The sequence below is a fragment of the Larus michahellis genome, chromosome 5 (assembly GCF_964199755.1).
Source record: "Larus michahellis chromosome 5, bLarMic1.1, whole genome shotgun sequence".
Taxonomy (NCBI): domain Eukaryota; kingdom Metazoa; phylum Chordata; class Aves; order Charadriiformes; family Laridae; genus Larus; species Larus michahellis.
The window spans coordinates 1,104,697-1,121,723 of NC_133900.1; the positions used below are offsets into that span (position 1 = coordinate 1,104,697).

The 17,027-nt window shown below is 43.3% G+C and overlaps 1 protein-coding gene across 9 annotated transcripts in view; it reads right to left on the reverse strand.

Moving 5' to 3' along the window:
- Positions 1-1,015: 1,015 nt before the first annotated feature.
- Positions 1,016-17,027, reverse strand: part of ANKRD17 (ankyrin repeat domain 17) — an 88,361-nt gene continuing 72,349 nt past the window's right edge. For 8 of the 9 annotated variants that reach the window (XM_074587767.1, XM_074587772.1, XM_074587771.1 and 5 more), the window contains 14 exons: positions 16,473-16,648; positions 15,506-15,668; positions 14,630-14,725; positions 13,934-14,050; positions 12,943-13,114; positions 11,713-12,160; positions 11,152-11,307; positions 10,769-10,918; positions 8,600-10,248; positions 6,830-7,027; positions 5,519-5,767; positions 3,717-3,892; positions 3,209-3,373; positions 1,016-1,599 (listed from right to left, as the gene is read on the reverse strand). In XM_074587767.1, coding sequence (XP_074443868.1) covers positions 1,540-1,599; positions 3,209-3,373; positions 3,717-3,892; positions 5,519-5,767; positions 6,830-7,027; positions 8,600-10,248; positions 10,769-10,918; positions 11,152-11,307; positions 11,713-12,160; positions 12,943-13,114; positions 13,934-14,050; positions 14,630-14,725; positions 15,506-15,668; positions 16,473-16,648 — 3,975 coding nt within the window. In that variant the 3' untranslated portion in view covers positions 1,016-1,539. Of the gene's footprint in view, positions 1,600-3,208; positions 3,374-3,636; positions 3,893-5,518; positions 5,768-6,829; positions 7,028-8,599; positions 10,249-10,768; positions 10,919-11,151; positions 11,308-11,712; positions 12,161-12,942; positions 13,115-13,933; positions 14,051-14,629; positions 14,726-15,505; positions 15,669-16,472; positions 16,649-17,027 lie in introns of all 9 variants that reach the window. The other variant, XR_012587082.1, reaches the window with a different exon arrangement.

Here is a 17,027-nt window from a genome sequence, read left to right on the forward strand (position 1 = left end):
GACAAGTGGTTTTTTTTCTTCTGGCTTTTAAAGGAGGACCGTAACAGGTACAAACCAGCATTGTTAAAAGCTAGCCCGAATAGCAGAGCATTTAACTCACCCGGGGCATTTCTTGCCCAGATTTCATCTCTCAGGATAGTAACTCCCAACAGAAGGCTTGGCTCCAAGTGACACAGCACAAGAAAAACAAGCTTTGCTTCAGCCTTCCTCCATGCAAAATAACCACCAACACATCACAACGGCCCTCCCTGTCCCGCACAAAAATACATCCAACTTGTCCCTCTAAACCATACTAAACATACTTGTCTACCTTAAACCATACGCACACAACCTGCACGAGGATCCCAACCTTGCCTCACAGGACCCCGAGACTTCACATCCTGGCCCTGCTACTGACCCCGTGCAACTGGAAGTGGAGAAGGTGACCACAAGGAAATTCTCACTCAGACTTTTCCAAATAAACCTTCAGAGGGCAGGGACCCAATTCAGAGCAAGACATGGCCTACTAGCAAAGCCACTTACACCAAAATGAAAGCCTTCCTCCAGAGCTGCTTCTCATCAGTGAAGCTCTGCTAAAACTGCAAGTTGAGAGTCTTACTCTTGAACTAACAGACACCAAGGATCCATGTTCTGAAGTGACTTTTGTAGGCAAAGGAAGGAACCAGAGGAACAGAAGCTCCGGGAGCACTCGTGGAACAGAACAGACCTCGCTGCACTGACCCAACTGTAAGAATAATTTTTAATAGATGCTGCGACGTGACACATTTACCACGTTCACTGGGCAAGCAGGGGAGGAGTTCAGTGCGGAGGCGACTCCAAATGTGCCCAAAGGCTGTTTTCTCAGGCACTTTTTGCTGAAAAGCCTTTCGCAGAAGGAAAATGGAAACTCTTAATATCTGGTTATGACTGATGTATGCCTTCTCAAAGAAATCCACCACACATTTGGAAAAGAGCCCTCTGATAATGCCCGTTTGTTTTTTTTTATAATGTACTTAAATTACACAAGTAGAAAAGGTATGCTTATTAATAGTTTAATGTATGAAGGAAACATCCAGATTTCTGAATATGAAGGTACATATCTCACATTAATTTAAGTCTACATAAAGTAGAGCCTCTATACTGACATATTGAAATTTACTTTCTGCTTAGCCATTTGTTATGTAAACAATTGTACATTTATTTGCCATTCTAAAACTTCAGGATCAAGTTTACATAATTTTGCTAAATTTCTGTGTTTGCTCAGAAGCAGTTTACAGTACTAAAACCAACCAGCCAAAGAACAGCTTCAACAGAAAGTTATGTCAAAAAAAAAAAAAAGAAAGGAAAGAATAAAGGCTAACTAAGTTGAAACGTATGATGGTGGGGAATGGGCGGTCACAATGTTCACAGAAAAAGGTCAGTTAGTAAGTTCTTCTGCAAAAAGCCTACACACTTCAGTCAAGCACATCAGTAGAATGATCTGGGAGCACATAAACTGTTTCTGCCATTTGTGTTTTCCTCCGCAAAAAAGGAATCTCAAGGCTCGCACGTTGATCCCACTCAGCCAAGCTGGTTCATATGCACGCTGTTCATGTGAGGTGTCCAAGTTCCAGTCCACACCTGCAAGAGAAAGCTTCATTTAACGCCACGCTTCGGGGCTGCTCGATACAGTTCCAAAGTCAAAACTACAACACAGCAATCAATCCTCAAACTACACTAAGCTCCTTTCAGCACTTGTTTATCCTGCTGTAATTCAGGTGAGACAAGAGGGAAATGGGGTTTCAGTCCCTCCACCTGTACTTTTTCACCTTGGCCAAAGGGTCCATCTTCTTCCTCCTGTCTACTTAGTGCAAAAACAACACAGTCACCCAGCCCGACTGCTTGGCTTCACAGCTGAATCAGAGAGAAATCAGCCCCATTTATGCTCACTCATTCCTCCATCATAGCAACACTGATGTAATATCCGTTTCACTTTTCCACAGGAAAAACGTATCCCTTCTGAGCCAGGGAAATAAGCACTCTCTCTAAACATGCCAGGTCCGCTGACAAGGAGAATTAAGAGGACTCTGTATGATGTCCAAAATTATTTGGAAGGACAGCGTCTGAAGACCTCCAGCTTTCAGAGCAGGAGTCTGTCTTTACCTTAGGAAGTTCAGACAATCAAGAACTTGATTTCTGGCACCTTGAATTATTTTCCCCCAGTGCATACCAACACCCTCAGCTCTGTGGAAACCCAAGTCTAACAAATGAAACCTTCCTTTGGGGGGCAAAGTTTTCTCACTAAACCAGAAGTCGCCTCTGAACGGTCCTGAACTGCTTCAGAGCAATACATGAACTGTGGCCAAACAACAGACCACCTCTTCTTCTGCACACGTCTGGTCTGACGGAGCTGGGAGCTGCTGTGTGCAGCCCGGACCATTCCCAAGCAAATTAAGTCCAGGAATATCTTTATCTAATAAGAGTATAGCAGAGCTCACTGAATAATTCCAAATAAAGACAGGATATAACATAACAGGAACTACTGATCATCCATTATAATATTAGCTGCCGAAGACAACTGAGTACCAACAAGAGGTTTAGGGGAATGTAATCCCAGTACCTACATCATATTTAGTGGCCAAGCCTATAACCCAGGCAAGGTCAGAGTGACTTGCTCCCTTGCGAGGTGAGCTCCTAACACAGGGAAGACATCATCCCTTCCAGAGCCCAGCAACCATCCTTTAGTCCTTGCTTGTGTTTTCCCAAATGCAGAACAGCACAGACAGAAATCATGTAAAACATATGGCGTAAAACTATCTTTTGTATCCAGGCTTGCCTACAGCACAATCAAAAAAAAGCTGATCTGCAGTAAGTAACCAGGCATCGGATCAAACAGGCAGCTTCTCTGAGCTCAGCTGGAAGAAAGCTTCCCAATTCTCAAGCACAAACGTGCTGACAGAAGTCACTGCAGCACATTCCTTTGAACTGCATTAACCAAGTGATGCCCATTTCTTCTCAGGGCAACTTAGACTTATTTTTGGAGGGATGACTAACGTTTAGAAGTTGTCGGTAGGCAGGTACAGCACTCGGTGCCATAGTGAGCAGCGGGGCTGTATCAGCTCCTTAGAGAGCAGCAGAAACAAGGAACAATACACTGCATTTCTGTATTTTCTAACAGCTAAGGTCTTATCTTCACCACGCTGTTTCTCAAGTTGAAACAAAACTGCGAATGTAAAAATCGAAAGATTACCGTCTGAGGCCCGTTGTTTTCTGTGGAATTTGAAACCATCTTTATCAGCGAGTTCCAAGATGGGTCAGCAGCATGAGGCCCATTAAATATAGGGCCTCCAGTACCATCTGCGATGGGGGCTACAGGAGGCATCATTGCATTCCCATACACAGAAAAAGGCATGCCCTTCGGGGGAGGAAAAAGCAAGAATCAGGGTGTGTTCATCAACACTGCTACTATTGCACACACAGAATGACAAAAGGGGATTCACGTTAAAGAAACTAAACTCTCAGTCTTAAAGCAGCAAAGAAACACCTGAATTTAAGAAAAACCCTTCTATGCGTGTATTTATTACATTGCAGACAAGGTATTTTTGATTAGATCTGGGCTTCTGCAGTACCGTGAAGGCTAGTTAACCTTTCAGCTCCCACACGCACAGTGAAAGATACCTTCGTGTTGTTCACCTGCCCCACGTGCCGACATGGCAATCGGGCGGCACCGCGCATAGCAAGTCCAAGAAGGTTATTACCCCGACTTTTGGGAAGTCCATGTATCCTGCAGGAACAGGCTGATGGAATGTACCGGAAGGCGTTACGATTCCCGTGCTGTCTCTCTCCATGGCTTGGTGCGAGAACACCCCTGGGTCCGACATGGGCCTGTGGATCATGTGGCTCCCCATCCCGCTGTGACACCAATCCACTTTATCTAACAGCACAGACGACACAGCAACAGCATTACAACTGCTAATCATCCCTTTTCCAGCCTGTTTGCATGCTGTAATGTTTCTACAAGTGACATTTGCTCAGCTTGCTGTTCCTGTGCATCTACCAGCATTAAAACCTCGGGGCATGCGGGACGGAGAGCATCAGGAATGGCATCTGCACATAAAGTCACCCGCCGGCAGGAACCCCAAGCCAGTGCAAGGAGTTTTGAGCAGTTATATGCAACCCAAGCACCACCTCTGCAGTATTCCTTCATTTGAAAGGGAAAGCTGGCATTTGTGCTAATTTTTCCTCCTCCAAAAACCTAAATCCCGTGTGCGTTTGGTGCTGTGAAAGGGATATGTATGCTTATGTACCCTATGAAGACTACTTGCTCCTGTTCATTACCATTCCTTCAAGAATTATTTAATGAACTAAGACACAGAGAAGTACTTTTGACAAGCAAAACCAGAAAATGACCAGCTGGAGACATGTGCTCATGTTCTAATTACATGAATTCATTAGAGGCAGCTTGGTATTGTTATTACAGTCCAAACCTCAGACACCCAGAAAGCCAGTTTTTCAAAATAAAACATAAGGAAATTATATTAGGAGGGGCAGAGAGGAATACAGAAACATTTCATAAGCCATCCTAAAACCCAACAAGGGAAGAGCCAATCCCGTTCTGAATGAAATAGGAAGAAAGCAGCATTCTGAAAGCCAAGGCAGACATAAAGGGCAACTTTTACACCTAGACAACACAAATAAAACCACTCAATTTCTAAAGCCTTAATGATGAATAGCCTCTTGCTATGGGGAAAAGATCACTAGTGAAGTGAAAAAGGTTTGGATACATCCTATCTGGTTTATATTTGGGGAAAACCACCCCATGACAGCATACTCATCGCATGCCAAGCATGTAGACAGTCAGCCTATTAAAACCCTAAGCGGTCTGGATTCCTCACTCAAGCAGTGGAACACGTTGCTCAGAGAGGCTGAGCACTTGCCATCCTCCGAGGTTCTCAAGATCAGACTGGATAAAGCCCTGAGCAACCCCATCTGACCTCACAGCAAATCCCATTTTGTGCAGGAGGCGGACATGACCTCCAGAGGTACCATCCAACGGGATCTCACCATTCCCTCCCCCTCAACCCGAGGATAAAAACAAAAACAAAACAAACAAACAAATGAAAATCCCCAAAAACACTGGGAAAAGAAATTCATCCAAGACTCCTGAAGCACTTGCTGAGAAAAGCTGTCCCATCAGTAACTTGAGTTTTTAATGAATTATGAAATACTGAATTCAAGGTGACTACAGGAGAACCAAGAGCCTTGTGTTAGTAAAATGCAAATGGTATGACTAGAAAGAACAAAGAAAACTCAAAAGAAACAAAAGTTTCTTGCTTCAAGTAACAAATCTTCGCAGCCTGAGGTTTTCCAAGACCTTGTTAAATCACAATTAAGTGGACAAGAGGGCAAAGAGAAGTCCCTGCTCCAACTCCTTCCCCAATAGCACTCCTACGTTTTGAGGCATTCGCTTTGGCATCCTCCTTCAGCTCCAAAGGCAAGTTAGGAAAACTCAACATCGTGGTCAATTGCAAGCACAGGGACATCTATTAACACCACGTACCTTGATTGCCACCTATACCTTCAAAGGACCAGATCCCACTATGTCCCACCGGAGCAGCTAGGTTGCTCCCAATAACAGATGGGGTAGAAGTTCCAGTTTGTCTAATACGTGCAGACCGTTCAGTCCCAATTGGAACAGGAACTTTTCTGTCCTGAGAAACAGTACTGGGTTTTTCTGATCCCAAGGACACGGCTGAAGGGGTGGGAGATGGTGCTCGTACTCCAGAAGACACCGACTGAGCAGGAGACTCTGCGAGAAGAGCAACGAGAGCACTTAGTAACGGCAGCCACGTCCTCTCAAGTCACCACCAACCATCCTTTAATGCCCAGCCATACATCAAACAAGTGAAAACGGGTAGTTTACTGCCAGATTCATATAGCAAACATTTCAGCATCATTTTAACAGTTTTACTTTCAGACCAGGGAGACGTTCACCATCGATTTAGTCTCTTATGTAAAATGATTATCATGCCCCATCAGCTCAGCTACTGGACACACACCACAACCGATGACAACAGACGGTTCAAAATCTTAACTAAGCATTCCTGTGTATCAGCAATAGCCTATTTGAGCATTATATGCAAAAGCATAGCTGAAATAAACCCATGTTGTTGTTGGGTTGGGTAGTATTTGGGTTTTTGTTGTTTTATTTTTTTCTTTAATCCTGATTTGTTCTATGTGGGGTTTTTTTTGTGGCTTTTGTTTGTCATTATTTTTGCCAGTGAGACAGACTAACTTGTTCCCTGAATAAACCAGCACTCAACAGTTTAGTTGTTTCCTGTCCAAAAAAACTCTGCTACACAGCCAAAACTGCAGGGCTAAACGTGGAGGAAGGTACCAGAACTTGCCCTAAGCGTTTTCTCCCAAAACACAGGACACAGTTCTGTTTTAAGGACATCAGAAAAACCAAGCCATCGCCACTGTCGAGCTAGCTTTAGTAAAACATCATTACAAGGTTTACACAACTCACACTTGGAGTATAACCTTCACAAACCAAAAAAACCCAAGCTTTTCTTTGCAAAATGACTAAAAGAACATGACATACGTTCACAAGCCAAAGTTAACTGCAGCAAGAATAAGGAACTCCGCAACAGCATGACCTTACCTGGTAAAAAACCCACACCAGGTATCCGAACTTGCACAAGAAAATTTGATCTCAAAAATCTGGGATTGCATAAAGGTTTAAAACATATCTAAAAACCTGATGTTTACAACACAGCAAACTAGAAAAGCCTACCTAAAATAGGCACCGCACGAGGCCAGTGTATTGTACAATAGCTTCTCAACTCCTTTCCCACTGAGTAGAACTCACCATTTGATGCTGATGAACATGGAGGCAATAAACTGAGTGGGGAAAAATGCTGTCTGTTGAAATTAGCAGCTGCGGGTGCTCCGCCAAGAGGTGTCCCCGGCGCGTACATCTGACCTCCGGAGAGGTTGGAGGCGAAGTTACCCAGGTGTGTAGAAGAGGGTGTTACAGAAGCGTAGGGTGAATCCATACTGACAATACCTAGGAGAGAAATCGGCACAAGTCACTCCCAGCACTCCAAGATCCCTGTGAAGAGGTCGCCCGATTCAGGGAAATAATCGAGGAGGAAGGAAAACTTTTATCCAATCAATTGTTGGTGCGTGGGGGGTGCTACTATTTCCCCAAGAGAACTGGGAGCCTTCAGCTTCATACTCTGCGAGTTTTAACAGTATGTGGCAGTTGTGCTGGGTATGTAAATCAAGAATGACTCTTAGGTTATCACACAGGTACCTTAAATTCAAAGAAATTTAGGGAATATAATCCATGTTCTGATATAACTGGACATTGGAAAAGTAACTGAGCATTTTATTAACCCGCAATTGAAGTTTTGTAGGTTTAGAAAGCATCACTTTGCACCAAGAATGGTGGAAATAATACTGAAGATCTGAGGACTTTCTCCTTTCATTTTTTATTTTACAGACTGTCTTTATACACGATCAACACTGAAGTGTTTTTTTCCCAATCCAGGCATACTTTTTAACTTGCTTAAGAAAATGATATTTTATTAAGACCAGGTGGCACTGATTAGCCCAGATATTCAAAATACAAGAATTACTGCCCTTGGAATGTTCTCCTCAATGAAGAAAGGGAAAAAATAAAGTGTTAGGATTTTAAGTTTCAAAGACTGTTAAGGAAGCTTGTTACCACCCACCTGCTGTGGCACTTGCATCTTTCTCCTGCTCATAAAGCACGTGACAGAAGAGTTTAATTTATGATTTCACTGCGATAGGCAGTGCAGAGCGTGCCAAAATCAAAACACTAAGAAGTGTATTAAGTTGACAAAATTCACAGAGTGCCTCAAAATCTACTCAAAATAATGATATCCACAAAATATGAAAAAACTAGCTGAATTATCTTTTAATTCATAAACCTAAGCTACGTAAACAACTCAGGGCTCCTACCAAAACAGGCACAGCTGGTACAAACTCTGTGTGTGCTTTCTGGAGGCTACATAACAAGTTCTATGACAACTCCTCAGCCTCTGCCTGCGCAGAGGGCTGAACAACTCCCAACAGAACTCAGGAAGTCAATCAAATTAAGTTTTTTGATCAAGTTTAGTAGTTAAGAGAACACCCCTCTTACTACAAGTTCACATCAAAACACACATTTTTGTATCTTCCTAACACTTTGAAGATGCTGCGTATTTCTCTGCAGCCTCAGGCCAAGCAGCAGGTTATCACCAACTGGAATAGCTGTTAGCTGGTGGTAGGGAAGGGAGGTGGAAACAGCAATCAAGTGTTTCCCTATCTCAGCTATCGCAAAAGAGTAGACTGGAATGCCAAAAAGAATGTCTCGGCTCGACTTTTATGAAGTTCATCAGCTGCAAAATCGTTACTGGATTTGACAGGTGGCACTTAAAAGGAAACTGAACTCAACTTTGCTTACAGAATCAACAATAAAATCCATTACAGCGCCCTTTCGTTGCAGGGCAGACAGCGATTTACTATAAGTGGTCACAAAAGCTGAGGCGGAAAGCGTTACATGTTCAAAATAAAAACATGAGGTGGATATTTAAGAATATTTTTAAGGTATGAAGGCAAAACAGGGACTTACCTGAGGGACTTGGAGCTGGCCTCTGTAACGGTGGCCTAAAACCCGGGGCTTTGGAAGTATCAGACTGATGTAAAGGATCTGAATTTGGCAAAAATGAAGACTTTCCTGATAGCATAGATTCCGGTGTTGTCTGCGATGAAACGACGGAACCACCCCAGAAGGCATGAGCAGACGTAGGACTGTTTTCAAACAACGTACTAAAGGGCCCAAAGGGTAAAGTAGCACTGAAATTGTTACCCATGGGCTTGTTTGCTGGATGGGCTGAATTCTGAGAAGCACTTTGTGTACTTAAGGTAGAAGGAAGCTGCACCGAAGAAGGAACACTGTGAGGCCTTTTGATGTGGTTAACATTGAGGACTGCGACAGAAGAATTCTGCACAGGAGCCGGATTCTTATGGACGCTACCGGTTCCGTGGACAGGTGGTCTGATGGCCGGGGTTTCCATCTTGGCTGCGGGCTGAGAAGACCCCATGGATGTCTGAGACATGGGATAGGTCATCGGGGCATTTGTTGGACCTGCCACAGGAGCAGCTGAGCTCGTCGCCGCTAAATTTGGAGGCACGACCATTCGAGGATCTGGTGCAGGAACCTGAGGTTGCTGAAGTGGGGGTCGTGCCTCTTGCAGAGGAGCTCCCGGGGGCTGCTGATGAGCAGGGTGCGCGGATGAGCTGCCGGTACCAGAACTGGGCTGCCTACTGCTGGTTGAGCTGCTCGTTTCCACTGCTGGCGGGCTACCCGCTTCCGGATCAGATGAAGGTGCACCTTTATTTGGAGAGGTTGCTACGCAGTCGGATGGACTGCTCCTGGAAACACCCGCTGGCTGCGCAGGAGGCGAAGGAGATGACGGGGAAGATGCAGGGTAGTGTTCTTTGGCAGTAGGAATTGGATACGTGGCATTTGTAGGCGCTGTGCTCGTGTTGCTCGCCGTGGTTGTCACCGTGGTCGTTGTGGCGTTTGATGTCTTCACCACTGTGACGAAAAGCTGTCTTCTGACCGAAGGTGAACTTGGACTGCCGTTTGCAGAAGAACCAGGCACAGTAGAAGCCACTGAACTTGTTGTAGCTGTTGGACTAGTTGTCAAAGAACTGGCTGAATTCACCTGAGAACCGCTGCTGTTCTGACTGTTATGGCGAGGCACCATGTGAGGTTTCGGTGAGTTGGTAGCTCTTGCAGGGCTCAAGGGCCTAACAGGAAACGGACCCCACGTGGACTGAGCCGGTGGGAAAGTACCTCCGAAGTGTGTCATGGGCAACCGAGGCGGACGGATCTGCTGGAAAGTCTGAGCAGCGAGTAAAGCGTGTGCAAACTGCGGAGGAGGATATGCTAATGGAAGAGAGACTTGGAAACCAGGCCGCACGTTGTTCACTGGGTTCTTAATGGTTTTGTGAGTGGACGCTGAAGAAATTGCAGGCACGGTGAGCGCGGAGGCAGTTTGAGATGTCGACGAAGCAGCTACGGTGGTCACTTTGATGCCCACGAGAGAACTGTTAGCAGCTGTAGTGGTGGCAGGTGTTGATGACCCTATTTTGGAGTTTGCAGATGAACTTTTCAAACGGTTCTTTGGAATAAGTTCATCAATTTCTTTATCGGGATCCTTAATCAGAGCATTGATCAACTGCGTGGCCTGTCTCGTTGATTCTGTGCCACCCCTATAAAATTGAAGGGAAAAGGGAAAGTGCATCTAAAGCATTTACACACGTAATAGCAAAGTACCTCCAACGCACGATCCAGCCCGCCATCCGTCATACTAACACAGACAGAAGAATAACACTCTGTATGACAACTGAGCTTGGTACACTCTTGCTGCCAATAATTATTTAAGAAGCTCAAGTTGAAAACTTTCAACTCCCAAAGAACCCAAATGGTTAAAATGTTTACCTCCCCAAATACACTACATATCTAGCCACGTCTAAACAACTCTGAACACAGAATCCTAACGTTTATGCTGCACCGTATCTCAAATCATCTTTTGTACACACGTGCTGGTACAGACTAGCAGTTGTTCTTGGTTTCCCCACCCCATTCATCTCCCCTGCCTCAAAGAACCGACTGTATCAACGTGATCTTTCATGGGACGATGAGGTCAAGCCTTTTCATTTTTCTATACAGGAAGGTGTTCCACAATGAGAGAATCCCCATCGGAACGAGCAAATCAAGCAGCCGGCTTACCTTATTGTTATTATTCTATCTCCAGTTTTGTCCTTCTGTTTGTCAATGTCTATGTGCGCTCCCGTGCACTCACGGATCGCGTTGATGTTACATCCGCCTCTGCCAATGACTCTGGAAATTACAGTTGATGGAACAGAAACCTTCTTGGATCTATACAAAAAAGAAACAGTCTTAACTGGGAAACACTTCTATGGCGTGATGCGGTGAGCAGATGGGGCAAAACAATGTTAGAATGCACAAGTCAACCAATGTAGCAGTAATTTTGTGAAATCTATCAGGTCCACTAAGAAACTGGTGATTCAGTAACTCCAGAGCGGGTACAATAGACAAAACATTCTGAAAAAGGACATCAACGAGGGTACTCCGGGGAATATTTTGCTTACCTTCTCACAACTTCCTTCCAGCCTTCTTCCCTTTTCTGACCACGTTTAGGACTAGCAATGGTTAGCTTTCCATTTGGAGAAGAAAGGGGAGAAGGACCGGACTTTGTGCAAGTAGACAAGGAATTACTCGTCACTTCACTTATAACTTCAGACAACCTTTGAAAGAAATTAAATGCTGTCATTATGCAGTCAAAAAAAAAGGAAAGGAAGGATTGTATTTCCCCAATTCTCCAGCCCCCCCCAAGAATTTTTCTGTTTTAGCACCAATGCGCTACCTTATTAAGAAGCTGCTTGAATTGAGATGCTTACGTCTCAAAATACTCCAACAATTCTGTAATTCCAGATCCAAGATGATGGTTCTTGCTTCCAAACCTACTACTAAGCTGAAGTTCATACTGCAACAATATTTACGCTCCTCAAACACACTACAGCAAGGACATACTGCCTCGTCCACTTCCGAACAACTGATTTAAGAATGCAAGTCCATGATGACAGAGGTACAGCGCTCACACCTAGGGCAACAACCACCTTAAAGCGGCATTCACAGTCGCAGCAACTTACTTTATGGATGATTTGCCAGTGACTGCTTTCCTCTCATCCTTTGGACAAGTGACAAGAACCGATGGCTGCTTTTTGTTGCTCTGTGTGTTAGTAACGGCTGTGGAAGAATGATTGTCACTTTTGTGGCTGCTGTTGCTATTGCTGCTTTCGTCGCTACAGCTGGAAATCCTCATATTGTCACTATCACCACTTTCACTAGTACTGCTGCTCTTCGATTCACCATTCACTTTCTCTGGCTGGCTATAGGAAATCGGGAGCTGATCATCAAATATAATCTGAACGTTGTCAGGGGTTACTTTGTTTTTCCTGTTTTTCCTTTTGGAGCTTGTCGTGGTGATGGTATTATTCCTCTTCCCATGGGAACCTGCTAGCGTTGTCCACGTTGCAGATATACCTATGGTGGTTGTAGTGGTAGCACTGGGAGGCTCCATGGGGACCTCCGGATCATCTGATGGAAGAGTGAAAAAGGAGTGCGAATTTAGCTGGCTTGAGGAAGCTTGTGCGGACATCTGTAAAACTATTATATATGTCATACCCTGGAGCCTCTCCCCTCGTTTATCCTAACTCGTATAGAATTTCCTTCTTCTCTTGCAACAAACGCAGTAGCAATTTAACAAACGGGAAACTCAATTCAGGCATGGGAAGACAGACGCAAGTAATTAGGGGACATAAACTAGCGTATGAAACAACATAAAAAAATTGTCACGTCTTTTCTTTCCGCATCTAAGAGTGAAGGAATGATCAGTGAAAAGCATTTCTCAGTACAGCACATAACACTTATTGCCCGAGACAGCCCGAGACACAAAAGAGCCAGGTTTCGCTGGGGAAGAAGAGAACACTAGGTATTTGGAATTTCCTTATCACCATATTTTTCAGCTAATCATTATCATCATTCTGTTTGTTAGCTAAAAAAAATAAAATAATAAAAGTTGACCTGGTATTAAAAGTATTGGGGCCCGGAAGAAGGAGAAAAAAAACCACCAACACCAAGCCAACACCATCCCCACGATGAAGTTAACCCATAACTCTCACTGAAGCTGGTGGCACCAGTTACTTGCCCCAGCAAGACACTGAAAAAGCCATCACACTAATCCACAGGCTTAATGGAAAAGGTAAACCAAAGGCCACAAGAAAGCTTGTCTTCAAATTTTGACAAGAAAAGCGATTTTTTAATACTGGGTGTAAAAATCAAGGCCTTGTTGCAAAATTAAGGCAACTATTTTAAATCACCTTCAGCTTTTAGCTTCTCTTTCTCCTGAGCAGCTTGAAGTTCAAAATTCTCTTTATTTTTTGCTTCTATTTCTTCTAGCTTTCGTCTTTGTTCTTCTTTTTTCTTCCTCCTTTTCTCCTTTCTTTTCTCTCTTTTGGCAGCCAAAGCCAGTCTCCTGCTCTCTTCCCTCAGCTGCAAGTCAAGCACGTGCAACAGTATCACAAGGTGTCCCATGCATTTCAAGGAATGCAAATATTTCTTAGGAGGCTGAATTTGCATTTTAGACTAATGTATTTACATAACAGAGGCTAAATTCTCTACAATCCATACTTTTATGTATTTACTTGTTCCAAGTAGATTGTTCACTGACTTTAACGGAAGGTTAGCGTACAAACAGAGGACAGACACCCTATAAACTTAAGTCAGAGTTTTCCAAGATGGATTTTCAGGATTCTTCATGTCACGCTGCGAGTCTCAGCGGTACAGTCCTAACAACACTCACCTCCCTCTCAAAGATTAGAACGTGGAATGGTTTCAGCGAGCCTGGATATAAAGCACACGCTCATTTGACGCCATACTTGTACTTCGACTTTTCCATTAGATTTCTGCTACAGTACTATGGTTTCTAGTAACATTATTAGTATATTTTTTTTAATATTTAAGACACAAAACAGGTTTTAGACCTAAAATCCATACCAGTGGACTGGAAAATGACCACCTATCACGCACTTGACAAAAAAATTACACTCAGAAATCTTTCTTTTGGTACAGTATTATTCCAGAGGAAATAGTTATATCGGAGTTTCTTGATCCAATTTCTGAGTAATAGTCAAAGTAAAGTTCAAAGATTACCTGAACAACAAGATGCTCAGCTCTAGACACTCTAGTTACGGTAATTACACATACTCCTATACTTTAATATGCAATTTCACCAATCCTATAATCTCGAAGGAACGTGAAATCGGGATTTTATCAAATAAATATTCACAGCTCCAAACTCTTTCAACTTGCCTTCTCCAAGTCCAGTTCCTCTAAAAGAATGCTTGCATTTTTGTTGGCCTCAGCAGCCTGTCTATCTTTGGCTTGAACAATTGACTCCATACACAGGTGGCACTTCTTCAGCATCTCCTACAGCGATAAAGTAAGCGATAAGTGACAAAAATGATAAAGTAGCTTTTACCCTTTTCATCTGGACTGAAGATAAACCAAACAACACTGAACCTCCACAAGGAAGAGCAGCAGTCCACTTAATATGCTGCAAGAAACCACTTCACTGTCAATTATGTTTTGTATTTTCTTTCTTTTTTCACAAAGTTAAGAAACTTCATACTTAGGCTCACACACACTCTTGTAAGTTCATCCTGTGACCTCCACCCCACTGCAAAAGCCATCGTAAACTCAGCCCAAACTTGCTCAACAGGGGGAAGGTGGAGCAGAGTGAGGTGGCGACTGGGAGAACGCTTGAAAATAAGCACAGATAATCAATAACACCACCTTTACTAGTTTTCTCACAGCACCAAGGAGCACAAAATTACCGTAGCTGCGTGTTCCCATTTTTTGCAATGTTTTTTCTGAAAAATTCCAACAGGACTCATCCTTTGGCTGTAATCTGGAGTGCCAGGAAGCTAAAGACCATTCATAACCTTGACTCTAAATCTGAGTCACAGCACCATTCCTTCTCAAATATTTTTATTCTTACAATCTTACCTTATCAGTGATTGTTGCTATGTATCTCATGCATTCCGAGTCTGATGGAAACTGGTTTACTTCTTTCACTAGGTAACGCACCACTTTTACATGACCCTGGAAAAAAAATTTCAAGGACGACATTTTATATCAGGCCAGCTGCTTCTGGTTTGATAAGGAACACTTCAGTCCAAGCGCTCGTTGCAAAATATTTACTTCCAACTCCTTCAAATGATGCTCTCAACATGTACTCTTTTTTTTTTTAATCTTTATCACCTCTTAAACTAGCAAGGGATGTTTCTTCACATGTATGCTGGAAGAGAAGGCAAGCAATTGCAGTAGTGGTTGTCAAGCCACCCTTACTCCAGCCGCACTGTCACATACTCCTGCCTTTTATTTTGGTAGTTTTCAAATGCCCAGCTCTGGCAACTGAAGAGGATCCCACAGTCATTTGCAATTTTTCCAGTACTGCAGCACTTGAACTACGCTTCCTTCCTAAGAACAATTATCTCTAGAGTTAGATCAGGCTAAACCACACTTTTTTTTTGGTGAAAGTGCTCATCTTCTCTTGCGTAAGAAGCCAAACCGATTTCCCCCGAGTTCTACCACGCATTCCTCCTCTCTGCACAAACACACTGCAACTTTCACCCCTGGACAGACCCAGGAGAACCCACCTCAGCAAAGTGCCTATAAAGCAAATTTCTACTAGAATTTAACACAGCTATTATACAGGTGACACACATACCTATTTTTGAAGATTCAATGCCAAGCATTAAAATTAACAGTTGACATAATTTTAAATACATAGTTTCTGTCAGCTACGTTCCATATATAGGAACTATGTAGGGATGATCGAGACAATACCAGCTAAGACCAAAGGTGAACCTGGTATTTTACCTTTCGAAAGGCTGCCATAAGAGGAGTTATCTTCCTGTTATCAGCAGCATCCACATCAGCTCCAGCTTGAACTAGCAGTTGGACAACATCTAGGTGCCCTCCGTTCGCTGCCAGCCACAGCGGAGTATTCCCCTTCTTGTTACGCACATCAATGTGAGCTCCTCTACAAAAACAAACACCTTCAATCAAAACTCTGAACCAGCTTTTTCATTTCATGTATCAACTGGACAGGCAACACAAGGGCAATAGGGTAAAATTCAATACTCATTTTCACATTAAACATAAGCAGCCATAGAGTGCTTCAGTTCACAATATTATATTTTTGTTTCTTCTGATGCTGCCAAAAGCTTCAACTCAGCCTAAAAACATATTTTAATACCCTAATTCCTGCTGTTTGTCAGCTGTCTCTGAAGCTTCTCTAATTACTTCATTAACTCCATCCATCAGTATGCTTCATTAGTTTACTCGCAACCACTTAGGACATTTGAAGTGCAAGCCAACAACCAGTGCTACTACTTGGAAAATGACATATCCAAAAGCTACCCAGGAAACGCAATTACATTGAACATGCATCGTGATCAATGTCAAAAAAACCCCAAGAAATCATTACACATATATTTTGTGCACATCATCTGTTGTTTAAGGACTTAAGACTACTGTCTGAAATAGCTCCATGTCATCATTATGACTACCACATAAAATTGTTTATTTCTAACATTCAGTGGGACAGGAAAAACTGATTTAGTCTGTTTGGGCAAAAGCGAGCACTCTAACACCGAAGAGAACTTTGTTTGATCACTTTTGATAAATAAAAACACGTATTAATGACCAACTGACACAGAACCTTTCCCTATTCCTATCCTGTAGCGTATACTGGGAAATACTCCTGTATATTGGGAAAGATCAGTCTAAGTAAGGCCATATTTAAGATGCTTTCCTTCAAGCAGCACACTTGCAAATACAGTACCTGCTAATGAGAAGCTCACAGAATTTGTAGTGCCCTTTGTCTGCTGCAATGGTTAAAGCCGTGTCTCTCGAGGAAGGGACCGGAGGAGCGTTGACATCTGCACCTTTGTCCAGCAGAACTCTGCCCACTTCTGCATAGCCACCAGAAGCTGCTTCCATCAACGGTGTGAGACCAGTCTAAGGCAAGCAAGCGGGGAAAACGAGCAATGAGTTGGGGGTGAGAGGTGTGTTTCACTCGAGCAAGGATTTATTTCAGCTTCTAGAAACATATTTCTAGTCCTGGTGTGCAGATTCCAATTGTCACCTGGTCAGTTCCTAACAGCTTAGCAACATTTTTAAGGCTAGCTCATCTTCAGTCAGCTCTTAGAGCTCGATTCAAAGGGGATTCAAAGCCCGCTGCTCTCAATTTCTCTGAAGATTAATTAAGGTTTCAGAAGACACACTTGTCTTCTGATCAACAGCGTAACTCACAAAATACTAGCCCTTAAGTGCAGTCATTATTTTTCTTTACAATGTATGGTTCAGTTCGGCTAACCGAACTGGGGAAGTCAACTTG